The sequence below is a fragment of the Xyrauchen texanus genome, chromosome 20 (assembly GCF_025860055.1).
Source record: "Xyrauchen texanus isolate HMW12.3.18 chromosome 20, RBS_HiC_50CHRs, whole genome shotgun sequence".
Taxonomy (NCBI): Eukaryota; Metazoa; Chordata; class Actinopteri; order Cypriniformes; family Catostomidae; genus Xyrauchen; species Xyrauchen texanus.
Window position 1 is genome coordinate 8400512 of NC_068295.1, and position 25775 is coordinate 8426286.

Sequence of the window (25775 nt, forward strand, 5' to 3'; positions counted from 1 at the left end):
CAGCATCAAGATTGGTTCGCTGCGGTAGACCTGAAGGATGCAAGTTGATCCAGGGCAAGCATATGTTGGTCTGGCATCCACGCCCAGACCTCTGGAACCTTCATGTCTGGTCCCTGGATGGGACGCAACAGACCCAGATATGCCGTAGTAGAGTTCTCGCCACTACTGTCCACCCCAATGGAGCAGCCGCGGCCATCTGCCGGGGGACGAGGAGCCCGGACGCCTGGAAGCAGAGGACGACCACCGACCGCGAGGGGAGAAGTGGCTCCTAACCGACCGCCTGGTGCGGTCAGGGCCGCTGCCAGGGGTGGAGGAGTCCCCTACCAGCCGCTGAATAGCGGCATGGTCTGAGACCGCCGACCGCGAGCGGGGAGGGGATCGCTGCCAACCACCTGGAGCAGGAGAACCGCTGCCAGGGTCAGGGGAGACCCTTCTGTTCCCCAAGAACGCGGCGGGGCGTTCCATCCGCCAGGGGCTGGAGGACTGCCTCCGATCCGCCCAGTGAGGTGCGGCTGTCGTCCGTTAGAGGGTCGAGGAGTTGCCGAGGAAAATGCTAAGTTAACAGCATTTTTATATTAGTTTTCTGGGTTGGGGTCAGAAATGGTTGACAACCGGAATTCAAATCAGAACTGCTAAATTCCTAAAGTTTCCCACACCTAATGTGAGTCATTATGAAATTAAAGCTGCAACAAAAGTTGAATTCCTCTCATGTTTTTCTAGTAGGGTTGCATATTTTCAGAAAATTCAAGGACAAATTGTGAGCCACAGTATTGATGCCTCAACTCTATCTGTGCACTTCTAGGAGAGAGAGAGTGGGAGGAACATGCAGCATGCAGGTGGAACATTGCTCTGTCAAGTCATTAATAAAGTGACACTTTATTTATGTGACAGTGCGTTTCAATGGTGCTACAGGCCTCTGGACTAACAGCCCACATGGAGAAACATAAACACGTCTCAGCTATGTGCTCCTCTAGGCAGAGAGACAGTACCATGGTTTTTTAAACAATGCGCTAAGGAGATCTATTTTACGAGCTATGTATGGTGAAGAGCCAAGAAAATTAGACACAAATCAGAAAAGGCCTTTTAACACGGTTTCCAATGACAACTTATCTTTATGTCCACACCAAAAGCGAAAATGCTACACAATGCGACAGTCACCAGAATATCAGAATATCAGAATATGTTTGATGTTTCAGGTTCAATACAAGCTAAGTTCATTTGACAGAATCTGTGGCATAATGTTGATTACCACAATAAAATATTTTGACTCGTCCCTTGTTTAAAAAAAGAGAGCAAAAATCACAGTAACTGTAAGGCACTTACATTGGAAGTGAATGAGGCCAGTCCATAAATGTTCAAATACATGTTTGCTTCAAAAGTATAGCCACAAGGCACAAATATTATGCATGTTTAAATGCATTATCCAATATTGCAACTTCGTTGCCATCGTTCACCATACAACAGAGTTACTCACCCGTCTAGTAACAGGATTGCATTTTTACGAGGTCGGCCGACGTTTGGTCCGTAGAGGTTAGCTCGGTTGTAGAAACGCACCGATTGCAGTAACGTCCTTAGAAGAGTGTAATCCTGAGCCAGTCGAGAGCTGTTGACTGATCGAGATGCCATTGTGCGGTAACTGTTTGGCTCTGTGAGAGAATTAAAACATTAGAAATGTGACTGTGTTTTGACTGCTTTGTGAACTTTGGAATTACCTGCATTTATGTATAAAATTGTCTTAAAATCTGGTTTGATCTTCATCTAAGTTACAATAATGAACAAACACAATCTGTTTTAAATAATACAAAAAAGATTGTATTGTTCTTGTACATATTGAATACATCATTCAAACAGTCACAGTGCAGGTTGTAAGGTGTTGGCAAACCTGGCATCCAATTAACGAAACGAGATTGGAGGTTTGGGTTAGAGCTACTTTGACTTATAAAAGGCACTCAAACATTTTGAATTTATGTTTACATTTATGCATTTGGCAGACGCTTTTATCCAAAGCGACTTACAGTGCAGTTATTACAGGGACAATCCCCCCTGGAGCAACCTGGGTTAAGTTTTTTGCTCAAGGACACAATGGTGGTGGCTGTGGTGATCGAACCAGCGACCTTCTGATTACCAGTTATGTGCTTTAGTCCACTATGCCACCACCACTCCATATGTTGTACGCCAACTACCCACTTATATTGTGGTCAGCGCTTTGTAACCTATTTAAACAAGGCAAAAATTTGGGAGATAAACACTTAAAATCTAATTTAGTGAAGACATTACAGAGTTAGAGTGGTGAAATTGATCAGCATAACAATCTGTGTGAGTGTGTGTTTGTGTGTGAGAGATGGACACAGAGATACTGAGCTATAGTTAATAGTTTCAATAAAATACTGATTTAGTGGGCTGCAGAATCAGCAGCAGTGTGTGGAAAATATGATATCTTATTATTATCCATTTAAATATTATCCAAATTCTATCATTTCATAAAAGAACAAATATATAGTTATGAAATACAGTCATTAAGCACTGTGCCCATGAATCACTGCAAAAATCTGTCTTTGTCACTCTATAAACATTCAGCCACAGCTGAAAATATTTCCCTGTGTTTTAATTGGACTCTTTGTTCGCTTCAATGTGTTTGTTTTTGAAGTATCAGTGCCACAAAATCTGATTTAGTAAGTTATCCTCAACAGCTTTCTTCAGTCATGGTTATTGTTTCAATTGAATTCACAAAGACAAGCATCCAAATGTCTGTTCTAGTAATAAAATGCTTGTATTAGATTTAGTTAAATAGGAAGATTTTGCCGAAATGACGAATTCCAATCTGGCATTGCATGAAAGCCCTCCTGATTATAAATATTCTGAGCATACCTGCACACTGGAGGCTTGTTTATTTACATTTGTCCAAATTTACGGCATATGTTTACTGACAAAAATGTACATTTATCTTGACATATTTCATATCATTCAAAAGATCTAAAAATCACTAAGGTTTAAAATTGACCACAGTTTTACAATAAAAATGTTGTAGCAACATTCTGACTATTAAATCTGAAGTATGTAACTTTTCTGTGTTAAAATACTCCTATCCCCGCTTAATATGCAGAGACAACTACAAGTGAACCATTCATAGGTTAATTTTCTCGAAAACTGTAAGCACTGTCTTTCTATGGCGCTATGAACATTGCTCTGTTTGTTTTGAGTAACCCACTTAGATGTTACTCAACCAATGGCATGAGTTGGGGGCGGGACTATCTCTTTGACCAACGGAAAACAGGGGGCGTTTTCAGAAAACTGTTTTGAAAACAAAGTTTATTTTTGCAATTCCGTTTGGTGAAGCTAGTATCGCAGACATTACATACTTCAGCTTTAATAATATTGTATATCATCAATGATTTAATTTCTGTCTCATTTAATGAAAATAATTTACATGAGATCACAAATGTTTTATACACTCGGTAATGCTTTGATGTTATTAGAGAGAAATTTTTATACAAAACAAAATGAATGGGAGAGTTCGCAGAATGTCTGGCAAAGAACAATAGATGAATGAGAGTTAAGAGTAGACTACAAGGCCACCAGGTGTCCTTTTGGATTCTGCTTTGTTAAAATATGTTGTGACATAAGCCCTATCCGGACAGGATTAGTTTTAAATGGGGAGGTGAAATAATACAATATTACCAGAGCTTTTAATCCCATCCGAATCGGCCAAATGTATGACAACTCAATAACTCATTTGAATTTGAATCTGCAGCAGGTAGAACTCACCATTGCCAAGCTCCCAAGAGATGTTGTATTTTTTGCCGGCGCTGTATTTTAGTAAGCTCAGGGCACTGGACGAGTTCCATGAGTTGTCTGGATTTCTGTGTAAAGCGTTCAGGCCAAAGATCAGGTGCAGCCCCGCACAGTCGGCAAAGTTGTAGAGTTTGTCTAAAGACCTGGCTGGGAAAAAGCCAAACACAGCTGTAACTTAGATACTTTCACTTTCAATCATGTTTACAATTTTAATATTTCAAGGAATAGTTCACCCAAATATGTAAATTCTCTCTTCATTTACTCACCCTCATGCCATCCAGATATTAAGAATACTATCTCAGCACTATAGGTCTATACAATGGAAGTGAATAGGTACCAACATTTAGAATCTCCAAAAGCACATTAAGGCAGCATAAAATGGATCTATATGACTCCAATGGTTAAATATATGTCTTCAGATGTGATATGATGACTGTGGGTGAAAAACATATCTTTTTTTTACTATCAATCTCTACTTTCACATTCTTCTTCTTTTGTTTTTGGTGATTGACATTATTCTTGCATATCGCCACCTACTGGGCATGGAGGAGAATTTATAGTAAAAAATTACTTAAGTATTGATCTGTTTCTCACCCACACCTATCATATCACTTCCAAATCATGGATTTAACAACTGGAGACTTATGGATTACTTTTAGGCTGCCTTTGTTTGCTTTTTTAATCTTCAAAATGTTGGTACCCATTCACTTGCATTATGTGGACCAACAAGGCTGAAATATTCTTCTAAAAATCTTCTAAAAGTCATACACATCTGGGATGGCATGAGATAGAAATGATGACAGAATTTTAATTTTGGGTGAACTATTTAAACTGTTGTAGATTTTATTTACTGCACATTTCATTTTATATGTAGATACAATAAACTTGTATTTCGATATTAATTAAGTAATTGGAAAATCATTACTTTCATGAAAAACAAGCAAGTCTTAAACAATAAAAATAGGTAATATTAAATAGTCTTTGAACATAATTTGTTATATTTTATTGTACGGACAAGCTAATCTGCATTTCAGCACCTCAATCACAAATAAATATCATATGAATATTTTAGAAGGACACTCATGACTTCATACATTTGGGAATAGTTTTATAATTTTCCTGCAGGAAAACAGTAACTCATTCTCAACGCTAAGTACAAACAGAGCAGCTTAAGGAAATAAAAACAGAAATGTATCAAGGACATTTTTAAATTTAAAATCTGCTGACAGTCATGATAAATCTGATTTTGCCCTATAGACAGCCACTGGCTCGTGTTTGGAAATTCTATCTGTTAAGAGCAGCAACATTAAACACAAATATTTCACTACCCTTTGACTTAATTTCCTGTGTTTAAAAGGGAGCAGATGACATCTTGACAGTGATGAGACATTCTGTGCTCAGGGACATTCATATGACGCGGTGGGTACCCACAGTAATGAATGTGTCTGATGTCAATGGAAAGTCAAATGTTGAATCAAAACAATTGCTGAAGAAATTCATTTTAAAGGAGTTTTATTATAAATAAATATTATTTTAAAAACAAAACACATGATATGACACATTTAAAAAAGCCATGTGAACAATAGGATAAAAGCAGTAAAATCACAGTACCAAGTCTTGGCACTTCTGTATAAAAAATGCTCAATTGATATTGCATTTGTCCAAAAATCAATTTATGTGGCATTTTATGTGAAATGAACAGAACATCTGTTTCTCTCATGAACATTTTATGGGTAGATGAATCCTCAAGAGAAAAGCATATCAGAATAGCAAATTCAATTCAACAAACAGAAAAGACAGACAACCAGTCAACACAAGCAATACAAATATAGGCAGATGTGCACATTAGCTCAACTGCTTAACTTCCGTTTTCATTGCATAGGCATCTTTATAGCTTTCATCGCAATTTAAAACATCAACAAGTTGACTATATAGCCTACGAAAATATTTTAATCATATGGGTCGATGTACAAAGTCTCGTAAAAAGATCCAAAGTGCAACTTACCTGGGTATCAATCTATAAATGCTGGTGTTTTAAATCAGCACTTTAAAAGAGCAGGGAAATGTTCCAATTACAGACTCGTTAAAATATTACCATAATGAGGTCAAGACTACGTTTAATTCAAACAAGCACTGAACATGCCAATGACAGACCTTTCATCACTCTTACTTAAACAGGCTTTTAGACATCAAACAAACACAGTTATATGGACTTGTTTACTACACTTAAAAAGATTTTATACAGTAAGCATGCCATATTTGTATAACACTGACTTAAGTTTTCTTTTTTCTTTTTTCTATGATTGGACCACCATGCCATTCCAGCGGAGTATTGTGGGAGTTCTGCCTGTTGTGCAGCTTTTAGCACAGTGAGGTGATTAAAACTGTTCAGTTTATCAAATACAGGTGGATGGAAAGCAGGACTGTGCTGTCAAGGCAGAGGAGGAAACAGATCCAGATGTAAGTTTTTGTCAAAGGTATCCACAACCTCATCGGCCTCTAGACCAGGTAAAGCACTGCACAGGAACCGTGCTGAATGTGACAAACATTTCAAGGAATAGTTCCTCAAAAATGGAAATACTGTCATCATCCTGATGTCTTTTGAAAGGGATATGACTTAGTTTTCATCTGTGGAGTTATTTATAGCAGAATGTCCATGCTGCAATGAAAGTAAATAGTGACCATGGCTGTCATGCAAGAATAATTACTTAAACTTCAGTCTGTTCCTCACACAATGCACAATCACACAATCATATGGCTTTAAGACATTACATATAGAACATGAGTCACATGGATTACTTTTCTGTCCTTTTCTGAGTTTTACAGCCTATGGTCCCCATTCACATTCATTGCATGAAAGAGAGCAGCTCAGACATTTTGCTAAACATCTCCTTTGGTGTTCGACGGAAGATAGAAAGTCATACAGTATTGGAACAGTTTAAAGGTGCAGTCAGTACTTTTTTTCTTAGTAAATGGATTTAACTCCTAAAGGCATGAACTGTAATTTTGCAATGCATGTAGGAAATCATGACCACTCACATTTAAATGAAGACTCCAGTAATATTAGTAACCTTATTAAAGTCAAGTTTTTATTCTATCCATCCATCCATCCATCCATCCATCCATCCATCCATCCATCCATCCATCCTTTCATCCATCCATCCATCCTTCCTGTATTTACTGTATGTTTGTATATATATATATATATATATATACACACACACTGATCAGCCACAACATTACAACCACTAACATGTGAATTGAATAATATTTATTATCTTATTAAAGTGGAACCTGTCAAGGGGTGGGATATATTAGGCAGCAAGTGAACAGTCAGTTCTTGAATTTCATAGGTTGGAAGCAGGAAAAATGGGCAAGCATAAGGATCTGAGCGACTTTGACAAGGGCCAAATTGAGCATCTCTAAAACAGCAGGTCTTGTGGGTGTTCCTGGTATGCAGTGGTTAGCACCTACCAAAAGTGGTCCAAAGAAAAACAACCGGTGAACCAGTGAGAGGGTAATGGGCACCCAATGCTCATTGATGCACATGGGTAGCGAAGGCAAGCCCATCTGGTCCTATCCCACAGAAGAGCTACTGTAGCACAAATTGCTTTCAAACTTAATGCTAGCCATGATAGAAAGGTATCAGAACACACAGTGCATCGCAGCTTGCTGCATATGGCGCTGCGTAAATGCAGAACGGGTAGAGTGCCCATGCCTGTCCCTGTCCAATGCTGAGAGTGCCTACAATGGGCACATGAGCATCAGAACTGGACCGTGGAGCAATGGAAAAAGGTGGCCTGGTCTGATGAATCACATTTTCTTTTAGTGGACAGCTGGGTACATGTGCATCGTTTAACTGGGGAAGTGATGGCAGCAGGATGCACCATGGAAAGATGACAGGCAGGCGAAGGCAGTGTGATGCTCTGAGCAATGTTCTGCTGGGAAACCTTGGGTCCTGGCATTCACGTGGATGTTACGTTGACATGTACCAACTACCTAAAGATTGTTGCAAACCACGTACACCCCGTCATGGCAATGGTATTCCCTGATGGCAGTGGCCTCTTTCAGCAGGATAATGCGCCCTGCCACACTGCAAAAATTGTTCAGGAATTTTTTGTGGAAGTTGTTGACTTGACCTCCAAATTCCCTAGATCTCAATCCAATTGAGATATGCTGGACCAACAAGTCCAATCCATGGAGGCCCCACCTTGCAATTTACAGGATTTAAAGGATCTGCTGCAGGACACCTTCAGAGGTCTTGTGGAGTCCATGCCTCGATGGGTCAGAGCTATTTTGAGGGACCTACATGATATTAGGCAGGTGGTTTTAATGTTGTGGCTGATCGTTGTATATACTCATTTGTAATGTATATATAATAAAAGGTGTAATACTAAAGGTAAAGTGTGTAATTTTTCATTTTGGGGATTAAAGGGGCATTCAATAGTTCTCTTGCTAGCGTTAGCATTGCTCTTCTTTGTGTACTTTAAGTACCGATACCGATCAAATTTAGCATGTCCATGAATAATGTATTTGAAGAATTCATTTTGTTTCCAAGCAAACCATCGTCATGGTTTACTCAAAATCCACAACAACAGCTGTGCCAAGCTACTAAATAAATGAAGACATTTTATAGAGGTGGAGGTAGATGGGACTCCATATTATAGCTGTGATAACAAAGAAAATAAAATTACATGTTGCTTTCCAGTTGCATTTATAAACACAGCTGAAAACTATCCATTACTAACATACGCTGACTACATGCGTGATTTTATAAAGTTTGAGGGAAACTTCAATTTTGTATGTAGTTTTCTGTAAATTCAACTGATACTATTTTAGAGAATGGTCTAAAGAGTTAATAATATCTAACCTGTCCAACAAAACAGAAGCAACATCGGCATCAAACCTTTCCACATTGTGTATGCCAAACCGATGTTTTTTGCCTTTGCCTGTCTTTCTCTTGTCTCTGCTTCTAAAGCATGATAATAAATAGGTTCCATTGTGTTCTTATCGCTCTTTGTGTCACCAAATAAAACTGTGCTAACTGTAAAGGGAGCCAGCTGGTAGATAGCTGTGCAGTGTGTAAACCTAACTCTCCTGACCTCAAGAGGTGCACTAGTGACTGATGCTAGAGACTGTAGCCTTTAGCCTCCTTGTTAGCGCACCTCCCTCCCACGGTGGAGATGCTGGTTCGAGTCCCGTTCGGAGCGGGGTGACCAGGGCCGGTTAAATGGTGCCGTGGCCCGGATGGGAGTGAGGTTTAGGGGGTGAGTGTAACGGGAGCCAGCTGGTAGATAGCTGTGCAGTGTGTAAACCTCACTCTCCTGACCTCAAGAGGTGCACTAGCGACTGATGCTAGAAGCTGTATACTTCAGACTCCTTGTAAGCGTACCCACTCCCATGCCAGAGACGACGGTTTGAGTCTCGTTTGGAGCAAGCCAACTAGGGCCGGTTACATAGGCATAGACACACATATCTACATAGGGGCAGCCAATAAGGAAGTGGATTTTCTTCTTCGACGTTTAGTGAAACACACCATGGACAATGACATGGTGAAACACACTGAAGGAGGTGACCGAACCATGTATAATAAAAACACTTTTAATAGAAAACTATAATACTCTTCTCAAAAACTTGTTAAATGAACCCCAAATTAATGAATGCACCTTTAATATTAATGTTTTTAAGTGACAGGTATCAGCAGTGTTCTTATGCTGTAATTTTTGTCTTTCAGATTTCACACACAGTTACAATTGTGCGACAGTTAGCAATTTTCTCCAAGGAGTAATCTCATGGATAGAACAGCTAGTTTTCCTAAAAGCAGCTGTTTGATGAGTTCCATGTTGTGGAGGTACAGTAATAAGGTCATTATTGTATAAGCAGCATCCTGAGCAAAATGCTCCCTAGAGCTCTGGACAGACAAAGAACATTAGGGAACTCATAGATACTTCCAGAGAGGTTAGTTACTTTGTTCTCTCTCTCTCTCTCTCTCTCTCTCTCTCTCTCTCTCTCTCTCTCTCTCCATTTCTTACTTTCTCTGGCTCTTTTGTTCTTTTTTATTCTCTTTTCCTCTCCCTCTCCCTCACTATCCATATTAAAGAATGCGGAATTACAAATCATTTATGTCAAAAAGCCAAAGACTCCTTGGAAGTTGTAAAAATAATGCTGTTGACTTTGGAGAACCTTGACGTTCCTCTCGCTGGTTAGCTTTGCCTTCTGTAATTCATTTGTATTTTTTTATCAGTAAATTAGAATGTACGCTACTGCTAAATGTATTTTCTTTTTCTTTTTTTTTACAAACAAAAACAGTGAACTCTGAAGACCACACCTGATAGATATGTCATGTTTTAAATTACAGTGTGAACACAATGACTCTGTGCTACATTCAAAACATTGCTCTGTTTGATTGAGAATCCCAACCAGCCTGACACAGCTATAGTGGCTCAACCAATGCCACAAGTTTTTAGATGAGACTATCTGTTTGTCTGACCAATAGAAATGGAGGAGTGTTTGAGAAACCTGTTTGAAAACAATGTTTATTTATGCAATTCCTTCTTTTGTCGCTAAAGGCGCAGAAATTACATACTTCCACTTTAATGTTAGACTTGATTTTTGTCTTATTTTCCCAGTAAGAATATCTAAACATAATAATAATAAAATACTTGAGAAGCAGAATGAAATGAGATATTAAGTCTTGTTTTCAGAGAAGTCTAACAAATTTAGTAGGGTTTATGCTAACTATTTTTCAACGGGTCAAGAAAAAAGAAACTTGTTTCCCTTTGACTAAAGTTTTTTTTCGTACCCCATTGACCAATAGTTTTTATCTTGTTATAAGCACAAACGTTACTACATGTTAGACTCCTTGAAATGGAATCATGGGAGTTTTCTCTGTTTTAGCACCAGAATAACATTTATTGCGTCAGAATAGCATTTAGCACCAGAATAGCAGATTAGATTTTAATATCAATATACAATTTGCAAAGACACATTTATGTTAACAAGAATAAATGGAATTTGCATACCAATATGATATATTCAACATATATTCGATCAATTAAGATGCATGAATTTCAAAGTGTTACTAAGTTGCTCTTCATAAGGTTTTGCTAATGTAACATTAGAATTATAATTGCATGGATGTATTAGCAAAATTGGTGTCTTTGAACTCTCTTGAGTTGACTTTGTGAACTTTGTAGCAGGTTCAGCAAATGCAGAACCCAATGGGTAGAGCTTAAATCCTGAACCCCTCCCCCTTCCCCTCCTCTCTCTCTCAGTGTAATGGAAAAAGAAGGGGGTCTGGATATTGTCAGGTTAGCTATCTGATCACAGACATAGGACTCCCATAACAAGCTGGACTGCATCAGAGCACTACAGCTCATTTCTGAGCCAGCTTACTTCCATTTATGACACGTTATTACCTAAAGCATCTATCAAGACATGTACACCCAAATTCCAAACTTCAAAGCACTTCCATATACTATGAAAACTCTCAAAATCCACTTCTGTGGCTCTTTCTATTTACATTGTTTTCAAGAAGAGGGAGCAAAGTACAAGATAAAGGGATATTTCCAAACCCATATAACTTTCTTTCTTCTGTGGAACACAAGAGGAGAAGTATTGACGACTGAATGTTGACACTGCTATGTTTTCCATACAATGAAATTGAATGGCGACAGAAGCTGTCAATCCTTAACATTCTGCCTAATATCTCCTTTTGTGTTCCATGGATGAAAGGAAGTCATATAGGTTCTGACAACATGTTCATAAACGATGAATTTTCATTTTTGACTGCACTATTCCTTTAAATTCTACACAGTATATTTGAAGACAAACTATATGCAGCATATTTAAAGTAAGAGCAGATTTGCTTCTTATTTACTCTCATAATCATACGCCACATGTAAATAATGCTCACATTCCTCACCATGTAATCAATTCTAATTGCACACAAGGCTCTCCCTAAGAATCCCATTACATAGGATGCAATTATATTAATTACATGGGATGCAATCTTCAGCATTCATATCAAAAGGACAGTGGGAAGTCATTTTGCCTCATGTGTTCCACCTAAACAAAGGATATACTTAATCTACTCTATGCTTCAGAGAAAGAGCAAATTATTAAGTTTTAAAGTGAGAGGCACCAAAAGAGTGATGAAAGCAATGCTGCAAAAGTTAATTTATACACCTCAAGTTTTACAATCGCAAAAACTACTGTTCTGGCTTTAGTGAACATTTAGTGACGTGGATTTTGATTTTACAGTAGCCAAAGAATACCAGACAGTACAATTAAAAATTAACTGTTTGCATTAAAACCAAAAATGGCCAGTCAAATAAAAGCTACACTGAAAAAATGGGAAAGCAGCTCTATTGAACTAAACCAGTACACTTGATATCAACTTAATACATTTGCAATTCAGATGAGACCATAATTCAATTGTGTAAAGTCTAAGTGATATTCAACAGTTATTAAAAAGTGATGATCACATTGAAATGCTATGAAATGTCCAAATAGATACAAACTTCTAAAGAATGGAGTTCACACAAAGTAATTTTTACTGCTTGCTCAGATAATTTATTTAAAATGAGCTAATGCGATGCTATTCTTTGTGGCCATAGAATCTCTGAAGCAAAAAGGCTTGTGGGGTGCTCCTGGTCAACATTGGTGAGTGCCTACCGACAGTGGTCCAAGGAGGGAAAAATCGCAAACCGGCGTCAGGGTGTTGGGCACCCAAGGCTTATCGATGCACAAGGGCAATGAAGGCTATCCCGTCTGGTCTGAACCAACAGAAAGTATACTGTGGAACAAGTCACAGAACATTTTAATGTGGATGTCAATTTGACACGAGCCACCTACTTAAACATTGTTGCATACCAGCTACACCCCTTCATGGCAATAGTATTCCCTGATGGCTGTGGCCTCTTTCAGCAGAAAATGTGCCCTGCCACACTACACGCATTGTTTGGGAATGGTTTGAGAAACATCATGAAGAGTTCAAGGTGTTTCCCTGGCCTCCAAATTCACCAGATCTCAATCTGATTGAGCATTTATGGGATGTGCTGGACCAACAAGTCCGAGTGGCTCCACCTCGCAACATGCAGGACTTGAAGGATCTTTTGCTAATGTCTTGGTGCCAGATACCACAGGACACCTTCAAGGGTCTTGTAGAGTCCATGCCTCAGTGGGTTGGAGCTGTTTTGGTGGCACGCGGAGTACCAGCAGCAGCAGGTGGTCATAATGTTTTGGCTCATCAGTGTATATCACTATATGAGTGGCACTAAAAGATAGATAAATGTTCTTCCAAACAGATGAGGTTTTAAAGGTCAATGCTCTTTCAAGTTTTAAATCAACAAAGCTGACCTCCTTATCATTATACTTAAATTTAAACCTCATCGATAGACTGTGTCATAAAAACCAAATGTAAAATGAAAAACAGGGCTCATAACCCTGTCCTCTGCAGCTGAGCTACTGCATACCATTTAATCACACTGAAACAAGTTTGTAAATGTAGATGATTATGTAATGCCAAAGTAAAAATATATCACCTTAGAAGTTATGAGTAAACTTGTTTTGATGTCAGATGATAACATTGTGTGAGGGCAAAAAGTGTTATACGACGCCACATAAAAATTATTTTACAAAAATGCAGGTGGTAGAAACCTGCGTGTTACTGAACAATGTACACTGTACACTGTCTGTGAGAGAAAGCTTTCCAGTCAGTGAAAGGTAATGCTATGATTTAGCCTATTTTAATTCCCAGCTCTATTTAAAGCAATTTCAAGTAAAGTAATTGTTCAGTTACAGTGGAAAAATAACCATGGCTAATTATGACTAATGACTACAGATGCCGGAGAAATCCTCTGTTTCTGAAGCGGACGTACAGCATCCTGACCCTCCATCAACGCTCATTTCTAGCAAGAGAAAACAAAATGTCCCAATGTGCATTAGTTACAGCTCATTTTTTGCAAGTGTACACTTTAAAACCATTACAACAGCGGCCTCTGTAACCCTTCGTTCAGATCATTGTTGGACTAAATAACTAAAACATTAAAGAACAAAGTAAAACCCTGTTAAATCTTAATGAATGACTTCTTAACTCACTGTTCATTCAATTTTTCAACTGCACTTGGGGCTTACTGTTATTCCATCACTTAGGAGCAAGACTACAGTAAAAACCACTACACATCCGTTTAGGAGGAATCAGTTTCAAGGTGCATTCACACAAGAGCTTTTGGTGTGGACCAGAGTTCAGTTTGTTTGGTTGGTGAGAAAAGAAGTTTTCCCAACTCAGGTGCACACCAATGAATAGCACACGAGTCCGCTTGATAAGCGTGTCTGGGGTATGATAAATGTGAGCTCCAGTACAGATCGCATTCGGCAGGAACCAAAGTATAAAAAATGTTTCCCTTAAAATCCTTCTTAACGCAGGTCAGGTCACTCAGCAGCCATATTCTTAAAGCTTCCGTGTCAATATTTATTAGTCATAGAATACAGCTCCTGTCTTCTTCAATGAGGAAAGACTGAAATCTCCAAATTGGTTGGTCAAGATTAAGTTTAAACAACATATTTAAATTCAGCAATCAAATCTAACATCACAGATATCATAAATTGTGCTTTTTGAGCTCAAATCATGCAAAAATCTTGCAATATTGCTATTTTGCAGACTGGTCCAGCTAATGCACTTAAAGGTGACTGGCTCTTTGACCTGTAATGTGGAACATTACATCTATTCATACAGCTGTCATGTTTAGCATTACGATTTCTCACATTCATAAGTACGAGTGACCCCTCTCATTCTAAAGCCCAAAGTATACTTCGGTTTTGATGCTGATTCTTAGCATCAGCGTACAGTTGAAAGCTAGCCATTCAATATTTACTTAATTTGACTGCACGCATACACAGGCGATGGCGCATGTCCGCTATGACTGCTATTAGATACTGGACTATTTCTCTTCAAGTGTTTAGACCCATAAAGATGTATTTTTATTCCTTCAGACGCAAACGTGGTGAATTCCTCCCATTTTACAGTATATATTTTATTATATTCAAGGCCTTTCTAATTATGCGTTTAGTGCCTTTGCAGACAGTGAAGTGACCTGTAGCTGTCAGAAATCTATATTTGCTATCTCAGAAGCATGTTGAGTGGTGTTGAAAGTATAGTGTTTTTTGATATAATAAGAAATTAAAGAAATGAAAGAAACAAAAGTCAGCTTAAAACACTGAATGTACAAAACACTAACAACAAATTAAATATACTAAAATGTACAGTGACATTCAGTAGAGGGCTATAAAATATAAGGGGGTTAATTGTTTGTCTTGTGCTTTATTTACTTTTGTATTTGTTTTGATTTTAAAAGTCACTAAATTGATCCAATTAATCTATTCAATTGAATCGAATACAATAAATGGAAGTCATATTATATAGATTGATAGATAGATAGACAGATAGACAGATAGATAGATAGATAGATAGATAGATAGATAGATAGATAGATAGATAGATAGATAGATAGATAGATAGATAGATAGATAGATAGATAGATAGATAGATAGATAGATAGATAAACCATCAGAATGGGGAAAAATGTGATCTCAGTGATTTCGGCCTTGGCATGATTGTTGGAGCCAGACTTCACATTGGCATGATTGTTGATTTCCACACACAACAGTTTCTAGAGTTTACTTAGAATGGTGCAAAAAAAACTAAAAACATCCAGAGAGCTGCCGTTCTGCGGACAGAAATGCCTTGTTGATGAGAGAGTTCAACAGAGATGGCCAGACAGGTTGGAGCTGACAGAAAGTCTATGGCAACTCAGATAATCCCTCTGTACAATTGTATTGAGCAGAATAGCATCTCAGAATGCACATGTCAAACATAGAGGCGGATGGGCTGCAACAGCAGTAGAACAAGTCGGGTACTTTATTAGGACCATAGTGTTCCTAATAATGTGCTCAGTGATCGTAAATAATAATCTTAAAACAAATGTTTTTGTGAAACATCTTATGTCCCAAAGACTTTTGCACAGTACTGTACATTCCAATTTTAAGGTAATATATTCAAATTTGTTTTGAGATGTCATTCATGGGTGGGCCTGGATCCAGGGTGGCCTCCAAGATTTAAATTAGGGCCCCCATATCCTCAGAAACAGCCCTGCTTGTAATGCTTCCACAGTAGACAGATACAAAAGTTGTGTGTAAATGTATGATGGTAAATCCAAAGGGATGAAAAAAACATGAATGAAACTCTAATGCTGGCATCTAGTACTAGTGCTCGCAGGTACATTGTGAAACTTGGGTTCAGACCAACCAATTAAACTAAGTGTGAAAACAGTCTCAGAGACCCCCTCCTCATATTTTCCATGTGATGTGGTACATGAGGGGGTCCTGTTTAAAATAAATGCCAGGAAAGGGTCAAAATATGGTTTCAATACTTTCGCTATGCCTGTGGTAGTCTGTTGTACACAGTGCATGTTTCACAAACCCAAGTGCAGTTGTGTTTATAAATACAGAATTACACTGGGAGCCTGCTTTAATAGGGCTCGATACACACTACAAACGGCTCAGGTCAAACCACTTTTGTGTTCGGCAAGAATGCAAACTATGAAGACACCTGTTTTTAATTCGGAATGGCCAGCTTTGACTGTGTGCGTGTGTTTATCGTGCTTTATGTCTGGGTTTTTTTTTGTGTTTTTTTTTTAAGACGAGTGTGTGAATAAGTGTGTACTGATGCAGTAAGTGCACAGAAGTCCAGGAAAACATTATTTAGTGTGGTTGTGTTTGTGAGTCTGTTTGTGAGCCTAAGCATATGCATACATACAGCATATGCATGCATGTGTATAATCATATATATATATGTGCATGTATGTGTACATGTGTCTGGCCATGTGGTTGGCGGTGAGGGAGTGCAAGAGCTGACTGATATGTTAACATCTCAGAACACACTCTGGTGTATAAACATCCACACACATTTGTGTACACTAATTAATCTTCTCCTGTGAGGCTGCCTTATTCACAAGCACATGGCTCAGCCAGTGCAGGACTGCCGAGCTGGACTTTGATTTCCCGCTAGTGTCAACAGTCCTGGGTGCAGGACTGATTGGAGTTGCATTTGATGAAGTCAAAGACGGGCGTATGTGCCAAATTACATCAACCGCTTTAAAATGTCTTATATAAGATCCAAATTCAAACCAAAACCACTTGTGAGGGCATAGTTGACCACGAGATTGTATACATTTCTAAACATGTCCTTCAAGTATTGCAGTTGAAAAGCAAAATTGTGACATGAAATCAGACTTGCGATAAGAATCACGAGCAGAAACCCCCAAAATGTAAATATCTTCCGATTTGAAATTTTCACAATGAGCTAATTTTGGGAAGTTTGGAAGTCGTAATTACAGTGTGATGTGCATTAAAATGTAAAAATGTACTTATTGGTCCATTTAATTTATCTATTACTCTTTCTCTTTTTTTTTTTTTTTTTTTGCTTACTGACAAATACAGTACATGTTTTTGCATTTATGCAAAGACAAAAAGATGCTCTGGCCATGAAACTGATGCTTTATCTGTATATGGTGACAAAAGAAATATGATAAAAGACATTAATAATAATAATAAAAATAAACCATTCTTCCGCCAACTAATATGGTACATTATGCAAACAGTTTGTGATTGGCAAGCAGCATAGCAAATTGCCACATTATTATTGTATATGCGGTCATAGGTGTGTGTTTATAGTCATTGTATAATCATTGCGTTGTTTGAGGTGTCAGGAAGACATGGTAAGTATGGGGACTTGTGAAGATCTGTCTAACATTTTTAATTTAATCTCTGAGGCAATGACTATAATCACTTTGAACACTTAAGATAACTGCTTCTACAAAGCTTTAAAGGAATAGTTCACCCAAAATTGTAAAATTCTGTCATTATTTACCCACCCTGATGTTGCTGGTTTGACAGCCTCAGGACACCATTTACAACTTTCCACTAAAATTCTTCCTTTATGTTTCACTGATAAAAGAAAGTCATACAGTTTTGGAATGAGATGGGGGTGAATAAATAATGACTTAATTTGTATTTTTTGGGTGTGTAATTCATTTAAGCACATTCAAGTGTTCACCCAAAAACATCACAATTCTCACATCATTTACTCAACCTTATTTCGTCTCAAACTTGAATGGCATTCTTTTTTTCTGCTGAAACCGATCAGATCGCTTTAGCAGACATGGACTAAACCTGTTGAGTCATATGGATTATCTTTATCCTGCCTTTATGTTCTATTTGGAGCTTAAAAGTTTGGACCCCATTGACTTGCATTGAATGAATATATTCACATCATATCTCCATTAAAATATCTTGAAAATGCTTGTGTTTCACGGTAGAAAGAAAGTCATACAGTTTTGAGACATAAGGTTGAGTAAATAATGAGAGAATTATCTTGCTTGTTAATTTTATAGATGATAATAATAAATGATTCTTACACCAAGTATTATACTTCATTAGCCTATAACTGTAGGATTTTGCCAAATACTGTAATACACTGTACAACTATTACTGTGCAATGCAGTAATAAATAATTAAATATTTGTATTATTAAAAAATAGCATATATTATTATATTGCTCACTACAGTGGCTTCAAGTGCAGTCAGCCAATTCATTTAGTAAAAGTAGTTTTTACAGTAGCAAATCTAATACAATACAAATAGAAATAATACCAAAAGAAAAGAGGCCATGTCAATTTGTTAATTAATCCTGGCCAAAGAAGCCAGCCAACTGTGTGGTAAATGTCTTTCGTTGACCGTTCTTTTCTCATTTCAGAGGATTGAGCAGCTCATTCACATACCTGCCGGAATTATCCACCCAAATCTTGATTACCTACTAATGCCGTAATTGCACCATGATAACTTTAAAGAGTAAGTGCAGATAAGAAGGGTGAGGCTACACTGAAAAGCCCTTGAGCTGTTTTACAGCAACTCTTCAAAGGATTTCCTGCTTCAGACACCAGAATCAGTGCACTGTAGCTTTATCTGTGTTTTTGCTCTATCAGAGCTACATGAATGGTTTCATTTACACGTGAGCCACTCTCACTCGTTTGTTTTTGTTTTCTAGCTCAGGGTGACAGGCTGTTTCATGAATCATCTTTTGACAGCAAATCATCGTCTAAGTGCTTGCAGTGATGTGAAGTGTATATGGATTGAACATCTGAACAATCGAGATTATATCAGACATCCACCACTCTGCTCTCTTGTTTGCATTGGCCATTGAAAAACCCATATCGGTTGACCATTAAATGACGGTTCACCCTCATGTTGTTCCAAACCCAAATGACTTCCTTCCTTTATGAATATTTCAGATGCTTCTAAATACAATGGCTGTGGATAGTGCCTCACATAAAGAACCCAAAACTATAATAAAAGTAGTCCGTGCAGCTTTTGTGTCATAAAGTCTTCTGAAGGCATACTATAGTGTAAAGGTATTAATGGAAAGGAGAACCAGCTTGACAATATAAATAATATTTAATGACAAACTTAACCCAATGTGGCATTCATTTTCTAGGATTGATCCTCATTTTGAGATATCAAAAGGATGAGTCATTATAAGGATTAATCTCATTGTGATAGCATGATATGAAGCCTCTCAGGACACTGGCCATTGGCCTAGACTCTCTGTCAGAGGTACAGACAAGGGTGGTTCTATTGTGGGGTCAGTGGATATTCAGGGCTTAGCCCATATGTGGGAACATATTGGGTCATCCTTTGACGACATATTGGAATATAATACAATTTATAAAAAAAAGGTTTACATTTTAAAATCTATGGGGTGTCATTTCCAAAGTAAATCTTTAAATATTACTGAAACTAAAACTAAAAGGTCCCACTTACTTTTGTATCTACTTCAGATACGCTCAAAGATTAGATGTTGTATGTTTTTAAAGGGATAGTTCACCAAAAGATTAAAATTCTCTCATTATTTACTCACCCTCACATACCATTCAGTGTGTATGACTTTCTTTCTTCTGCTGAACACAAACAAAACTTTTTAGAATAATATTTCAGGATTTTTATGGATAACTTTTATGTTGTGAAATTGTAAATAATACCAAACTATAAAGTTTTTTTCATCAAATTGTTTATTATTTTTCCAAGAGTGTTGGATATTCATGTTTTTGAGATGTTACAGACATTACATCAGAATAACTAATTCAAATAATGACCAGCATCATCTAATCACTGCCAAGCATGTTAAAATAAAATTATACATTTTAAATTCTGAATCTATGTGCTGATTACCATTGTCCAATGTCTGCCAAGCATGTTAAGTAGTCCAAATATCATCTGCAACTGAAACTTTTGGTCTGATTTTAAAAATAAATGCATTTAGCTGCATAAAGGATAGGATGCTTCCTTGCTCCCTATTTAGTGAATGACTTAATCTCCAGTGTGCTGTCTGTCTGCTCTGCTCTCAGAACAGTTTGACATGCTTATTTTCATCCTAACTCCATATAAAGCCTCTGAAAGCAACATTTTTCAGCTTTTGGATGAACCCATTGATTTTCAGTGTGACAGTGCACAGTAAATACAGGAATGCTTTTACTAATGGTAATGAATAGAACCATATTGTACAGCGATAACAGAATAAAATATAAAATAATCTCTATTAAAAAAGTGCAGCAAAAAGTGTTTGTTAAAAGTTATTCAAAATAAGTAACATGTTTTTTATTACTTTTGAGGGAATAATGTCTCGAAATCCACGTATTAATTTAAATGATGTGTTGCGTATAGCGAATCCAAAAATAAAATATCCATGCATGTAGAAGCGGGGTCGCATGAGGATATCTATATATATACACACACACACACGTATAAACTGTATATATATTTATATTTAGTATTAACTTGATCCTAAAGCACTGGTACATTCATCACTAAAAGATGATAAAAACATTCAGGGTTTAAGCTCCAGTAGCTACCCCTAGTGCCGCCTATGGATACAGATGCACAGAGCAGTTAGGTCTGTGTAGTAAAAATGTCTGACAGAGCTGGAAGACTCCAGCGCTGCATCACATGTTTCGACCAGATGCTCTCTGAAAAGAACAGAGCATTTTTCCAAACATTCACCTCAGTAAATACCTTCCAAAGATACAAGCCATCAAAACATTAGTCATGAGATCCAGTTGTCCTGGGTTTTGACTGTATATTCTCAAGAAGACAGGTTTTGCTTACCCCAGTCAAACATGTCCAGGGCCTGAAACAGACATCAGCACTCAAGAGTAAAACTTCTGTGGGAGCTTCAAAAAAATTCCAGCACCAATTTCACAACATGTTCTCATAGACCTCTATAACTAGTCTTGACCTACAGGGTTCCCACACCTTTTGACCAATTAATTTCCATGACTTTTGCAGTCATTTGTGATTACTGGATAAGGATTTTTCAGAATTTTAAAAGATTAAACCAACTCAGTCTCATGATAAGTTGATGTAATAGTACGAAATAGCGAAGTCATAAGAAAGCCTAGTTGGTTCATACAAAAAGTTTATGTGGAAGGGCGGAGGGCGGGGCCGAAGAGAGCAGTGCAACAGAGAGAGAGATTTACGGACAGCTGTCCAACACCTGTGTTTATGTGTATGTGTATGTGTGCGTTTGTCTTTTTGTTTAAGTTTATAATTCAAATATAATTTATATTGTCAAGCTGGTTCTCACCTCTTCCTTTCCATTAATCCCTTTACACTGGTGCCGAAGCCCGGGAAGGCGGAGGGATGTGCCGCAGTGGAGTTCTCGCCACTACCATCCACCCCAAAGGAGCAGCCGCAGCCATCCCCCGGAGGACAGAGGAGCCAGGCCACCTGGAAGTGGAGGAACGGCCGTTGACCGCGAGGGGAGAAGGGGCTCCCAACCAACCGCCTGGAGCACTTAATGCTGCCAGGGGCGGAGGAGACTTCTACCGTCCACCAAAAAGGCGGCGGGGCATCCGTCCACCAGGGGCCAGAGGACTGCCACCGATCTGCCAAGGGAGGCGCGGCTGTCATCCATTAGAGGGTGGAGGAGTGGCCGAGGACTAAGCTATAGCTAAGCACCTATAAAATTAATGATATCATGTTGGTGATGAAATAATTCTTAAAATGTTTAGCACTGTACACAACTGCTAAATGTGCTAATAACGTTTAGGCTCAAGGGCATCAGACAGCAGAGGTGCTCCATTGGTCTTATGCTGTGCCCAGTCAACAGCCCTTGCATCTGCCTTTCCTTAGAGCCGTCAGAACCTGTCACTCAAGTTTAAAGTGAAAAAAATAAAGGTCAGGGCTTGTGGAGAGCCCCACTGACTGGGGGCTATTTAAAAGCACTCCCGTCTCAACTTAAATGGAGTTTGGAACTCTGGAACATGCGACAGAAAATGTCTAGGTTACTGTTGAAACCCCGTTCCCTGATGGAGGGAACGAGACATTGTGTCGATGTAGTGACACTAGGGGTCTCTCTTGAGAGCCTCGGTTGCCTCTGAACTTTGAAAAAAGGCCAGTGAAAAATTGGCGAACAGAATGTCCCTCCCCGAGATACAGGTATAAAAGGAGGGAATCGTGCATCTGTTTAGTCAGGTCTTGCACTGAGGAGGCGAGAATAAGGTTCGGCCTTTACAGCGGTTGGTTCAGTGTTGTGGCCGGGGGGACATAATGTCTTGAGGGTTACAACAGTAACCTAGACGTTCCCCTTCTGTCACTCACTCAACATTGTGTCGATGTAGTGACACTAGGGGTACCTTTCCAATAACGCCATGACACTGAACCGTGTTACGTGAACTGCTGATGCTGGTGCAAGCAAGCTGGATTTTTTAACTATCAAAGGATTTTCAAATAGTAATAACCGGCTAACAGAAACCCTGCTGTGGTATCAACTATTTCAGATAAAACTGTATCCAAATGGCATAGAAAAACAAAATAAATTTTGGTTGGTTCCTTTTTATGTTAGTGAGGCAGATCCTTGGTTAGAATAAGCTGCAAAATGAACCAGACTTTATACTGATAGTAAAAAGTCTGGGTTATGCGTAACCAGTGTTGTGTGTAATGCGTTACAAAGTAAATGTAATCTGATTACATTATGCAGTAACGCAGTAATGTAATATGTTACTTAACTAAATATGTAATCTCATTACAGTTACAGACATTAATGAAATTAAGTTACTTGAATTACACATTTATTGCTAAAACAATAAAATGAATGAAGTAGAATGCATTTTAAAATGTATTACAGTACATTCCTATGTTGATACTTTTATGTGTTGCTGTGTCAGCTAATGAGCATGCGCTCTAACAAACCACCTTGGCACTGAGGACACGTATCGAGGCGATGGCAGATGATTGAGGTGTGTTAACATGGATGCAGCGGAGTGTAGTTGTTTATTCAAATTGAAAACCAAAGTGAAGCATTTCAAGTTTTCATGCAATCTCAGCGAGCTCTGTGTCAGCATGCTCCCAGCCCTGGCTGAGGCATGCAAGGCTGGGCCGCCGACAAATCCTCCTTAAATATCCGCACTCCGCCCCATCGGGTGTCCCTCTGCAGCTACAGCGGGAAGAGAGGGGATCGGTTTCGTGTGTATAGGGATATATCGCTCACAAGGTGGGAACATTTGCAGAACGACATCTTGAAAAAGACGTCGCTAAGCAAACGGCTTTTGTGTTCTTTATGTACTGTACACAATAAAGCACAAACACATTGCTATAGCATTACAGATGAGCAAGTGATAAAGGATACTCAATTCTTCCAAGCACAAGCAGGGAGATAATCCACTTGCTGTAGAGTTGTGTAAACACACACATACTCCACATGTACACACACAAACAGACATACATGCACACAGACATGCATGATGCTACACACAAGCAAACCTGTATATGCACAACAAAAAGTAACAACAAGCATTCAAATACATAAAAGTTTTAACTTTTACTCTCAAAGCTGTCTGCAAATGGGTTCTCAGAAATGTTTTCAGTATTAGTATTATTTTTCTGTCTTTCACACCAACACAAACACAGGTAAACTAGATTACTGTACACATACATAACCATACACAGCTTAGTGTTTGAAGGTTGTAGATAGAGGACACAAACACACACACACACATACTGTACCTGGAGATACTACTACAGCATATTTGAGATTCTTTTCAGATTTCTTTCTTTTCAGATTGTTGTATTTTGTTTAATATTTCAGTCCATATTGAAGTACTAAAAGAGCTATTAGTGTCACATTGTTTGATTTGTTTTATGAAGTAACTTTTTCAAAGTGAAGTAATTAGTAATCTAATTACTTTCCAGATTAAGTAATTAGTAATTAAATTATAATTTAATTACTAATTACTTAAAGTAATTAGTAATCAGTAGTGGACTACTTTTTGAAAGTAACTTACACAACACTGTGACTAGGTTAGTATTGTCAGATTTATTTGACAAATACATTTTGGTGACAAGCAGACTCTGAACTGGACAATCAAAGGTTGATACAAAATATATGTTAGCCTTCCTTCAATTAAATATAGTAGGCCTATTGTTCCAAATTCTACAAGAATTTTTTTTTTAAGCTAACTATTTTGATTACAAAGGTGAATGGTGTTAGGACGTGCTAATTACTGAAGCTAATAATTCTCCATATGTTTCACGTCAAAATGTCAAAGAGGCTGACAAGATCAGCTAATATAAAAGTGATTTTATAAACAAGTATTTTGATATGTTTTGGTCTTGTGTCCAATTTGTTTGTGATTTTGGTTAAGTGAGATTTCTTGTGGTTGAGCAGCTGAGTCATGATCGTGGCTTGGACCTCAGTTTTGATCTTGGGAATAAAAGGGAATTTCAATAAACAAATGTCCTCAGCGGGAAGCATTCAAATGATTAATGAGCTCTGACAGGTGCTTCAGGAGCAGAGCAACTGCTGACAAAGAAAATAAAAATGAATAATACCCTCTTCTCAGGTGGTAACATCCAAATTCGGCCAGCTACTTGCATAATTCACATTTCTTTTGGCAGTTTTAATAGATTTCTGTAACCAACCCACTGTGCTTGGTATCTCTGTTCAGTCTATACAGGCCATGGAGGAGTTCAGCAGATGTGAGATTCAGAAAAACTCCAGAAGTAATCTATCTATCCATGCATGCATGCATGCATCCATCCATCCATCCATCCATCCATCCATCCATCCATCCATCCATCCATCTATCTATCTATCTATCTATCTATCTATCTATCTATCTATCTATCATAAATTCTTAGATGGATGGATGGATGGATGGATGGATGTTATCTATCTATCTATCTATCTATCTATCTATCTATCTATCTATCTATCTATCTATCTATCTATCTATCTATCATAAATTATTGGATGGATGGATATGATCTATCTATCTATATATCATAAATTATTGGATGGATCGATATTATCTATCTATCTATCTATCTATCTATCTATCTATCATAAATTCTTGGATGGAAGGATGGATGGATATTATCTATCTATCTATATATCATAAATTATTGGATGGATCGATATTATCTATCTATCTATCTATCTATCTATCTATCTATCGATGGAATTCTGGATGGATGGATGGATGGATATTATCTATCTATCTATATATCATAAATTATTGGATGGATCGATATTATCTATCTATCTATCTATCTATCTATCTATCTATCTATCTATCTATCTATCTATCTATCATAAATTCTTGGATGGAAGGATGGATGGATGGATGGATGGATATTATCTATCTATCTATCTATCTATCTATCTATCTATCTATCTATCTATCTATCGACAGATGGATGGACAGACAGACAGTTGATAGATAGATTAAAATTAAGTAATTGAAGTGGAATTTAAAAGGCATTTTAAAAGGCACCCTGACTTCAATGCGCATTTAATTCTCCGGAGAAAGTTCAACACGAAGGGCAAATTTGTGGTGGAGCCAGATGGTCCTTGGAACATTATAACTAGT

The 25775-nt window shown here is 37.9% G+C and overlaps 1 protein-coding gene across 1 annotated transcript in view; it reads right to left on the reverse strand.

Moving 5' to 3' along the window:
• Positions 1-25775, reverse strand: part of LOC127660898 (inactive heparanase-2-like) — an 80741-nt gene that overhangs the window by 41962 nt on the left and 13004 nt on the right. Inside the window, exons 4-5 of the mRNA XM_052151368.1 lie at positions 3766-3939; positions 1475-1646 (exon numbers count right to left, since the gene is read on the reverse strand). Of these exons, the coding sequence (XP_052007328.1) occupies positions 1475-1646; positions 3766-3939 (346 nt within the window). The remainder of the gene's footprint in view (positions 1-1474; positions 1647-3765; positions 3940-25775) is intronic.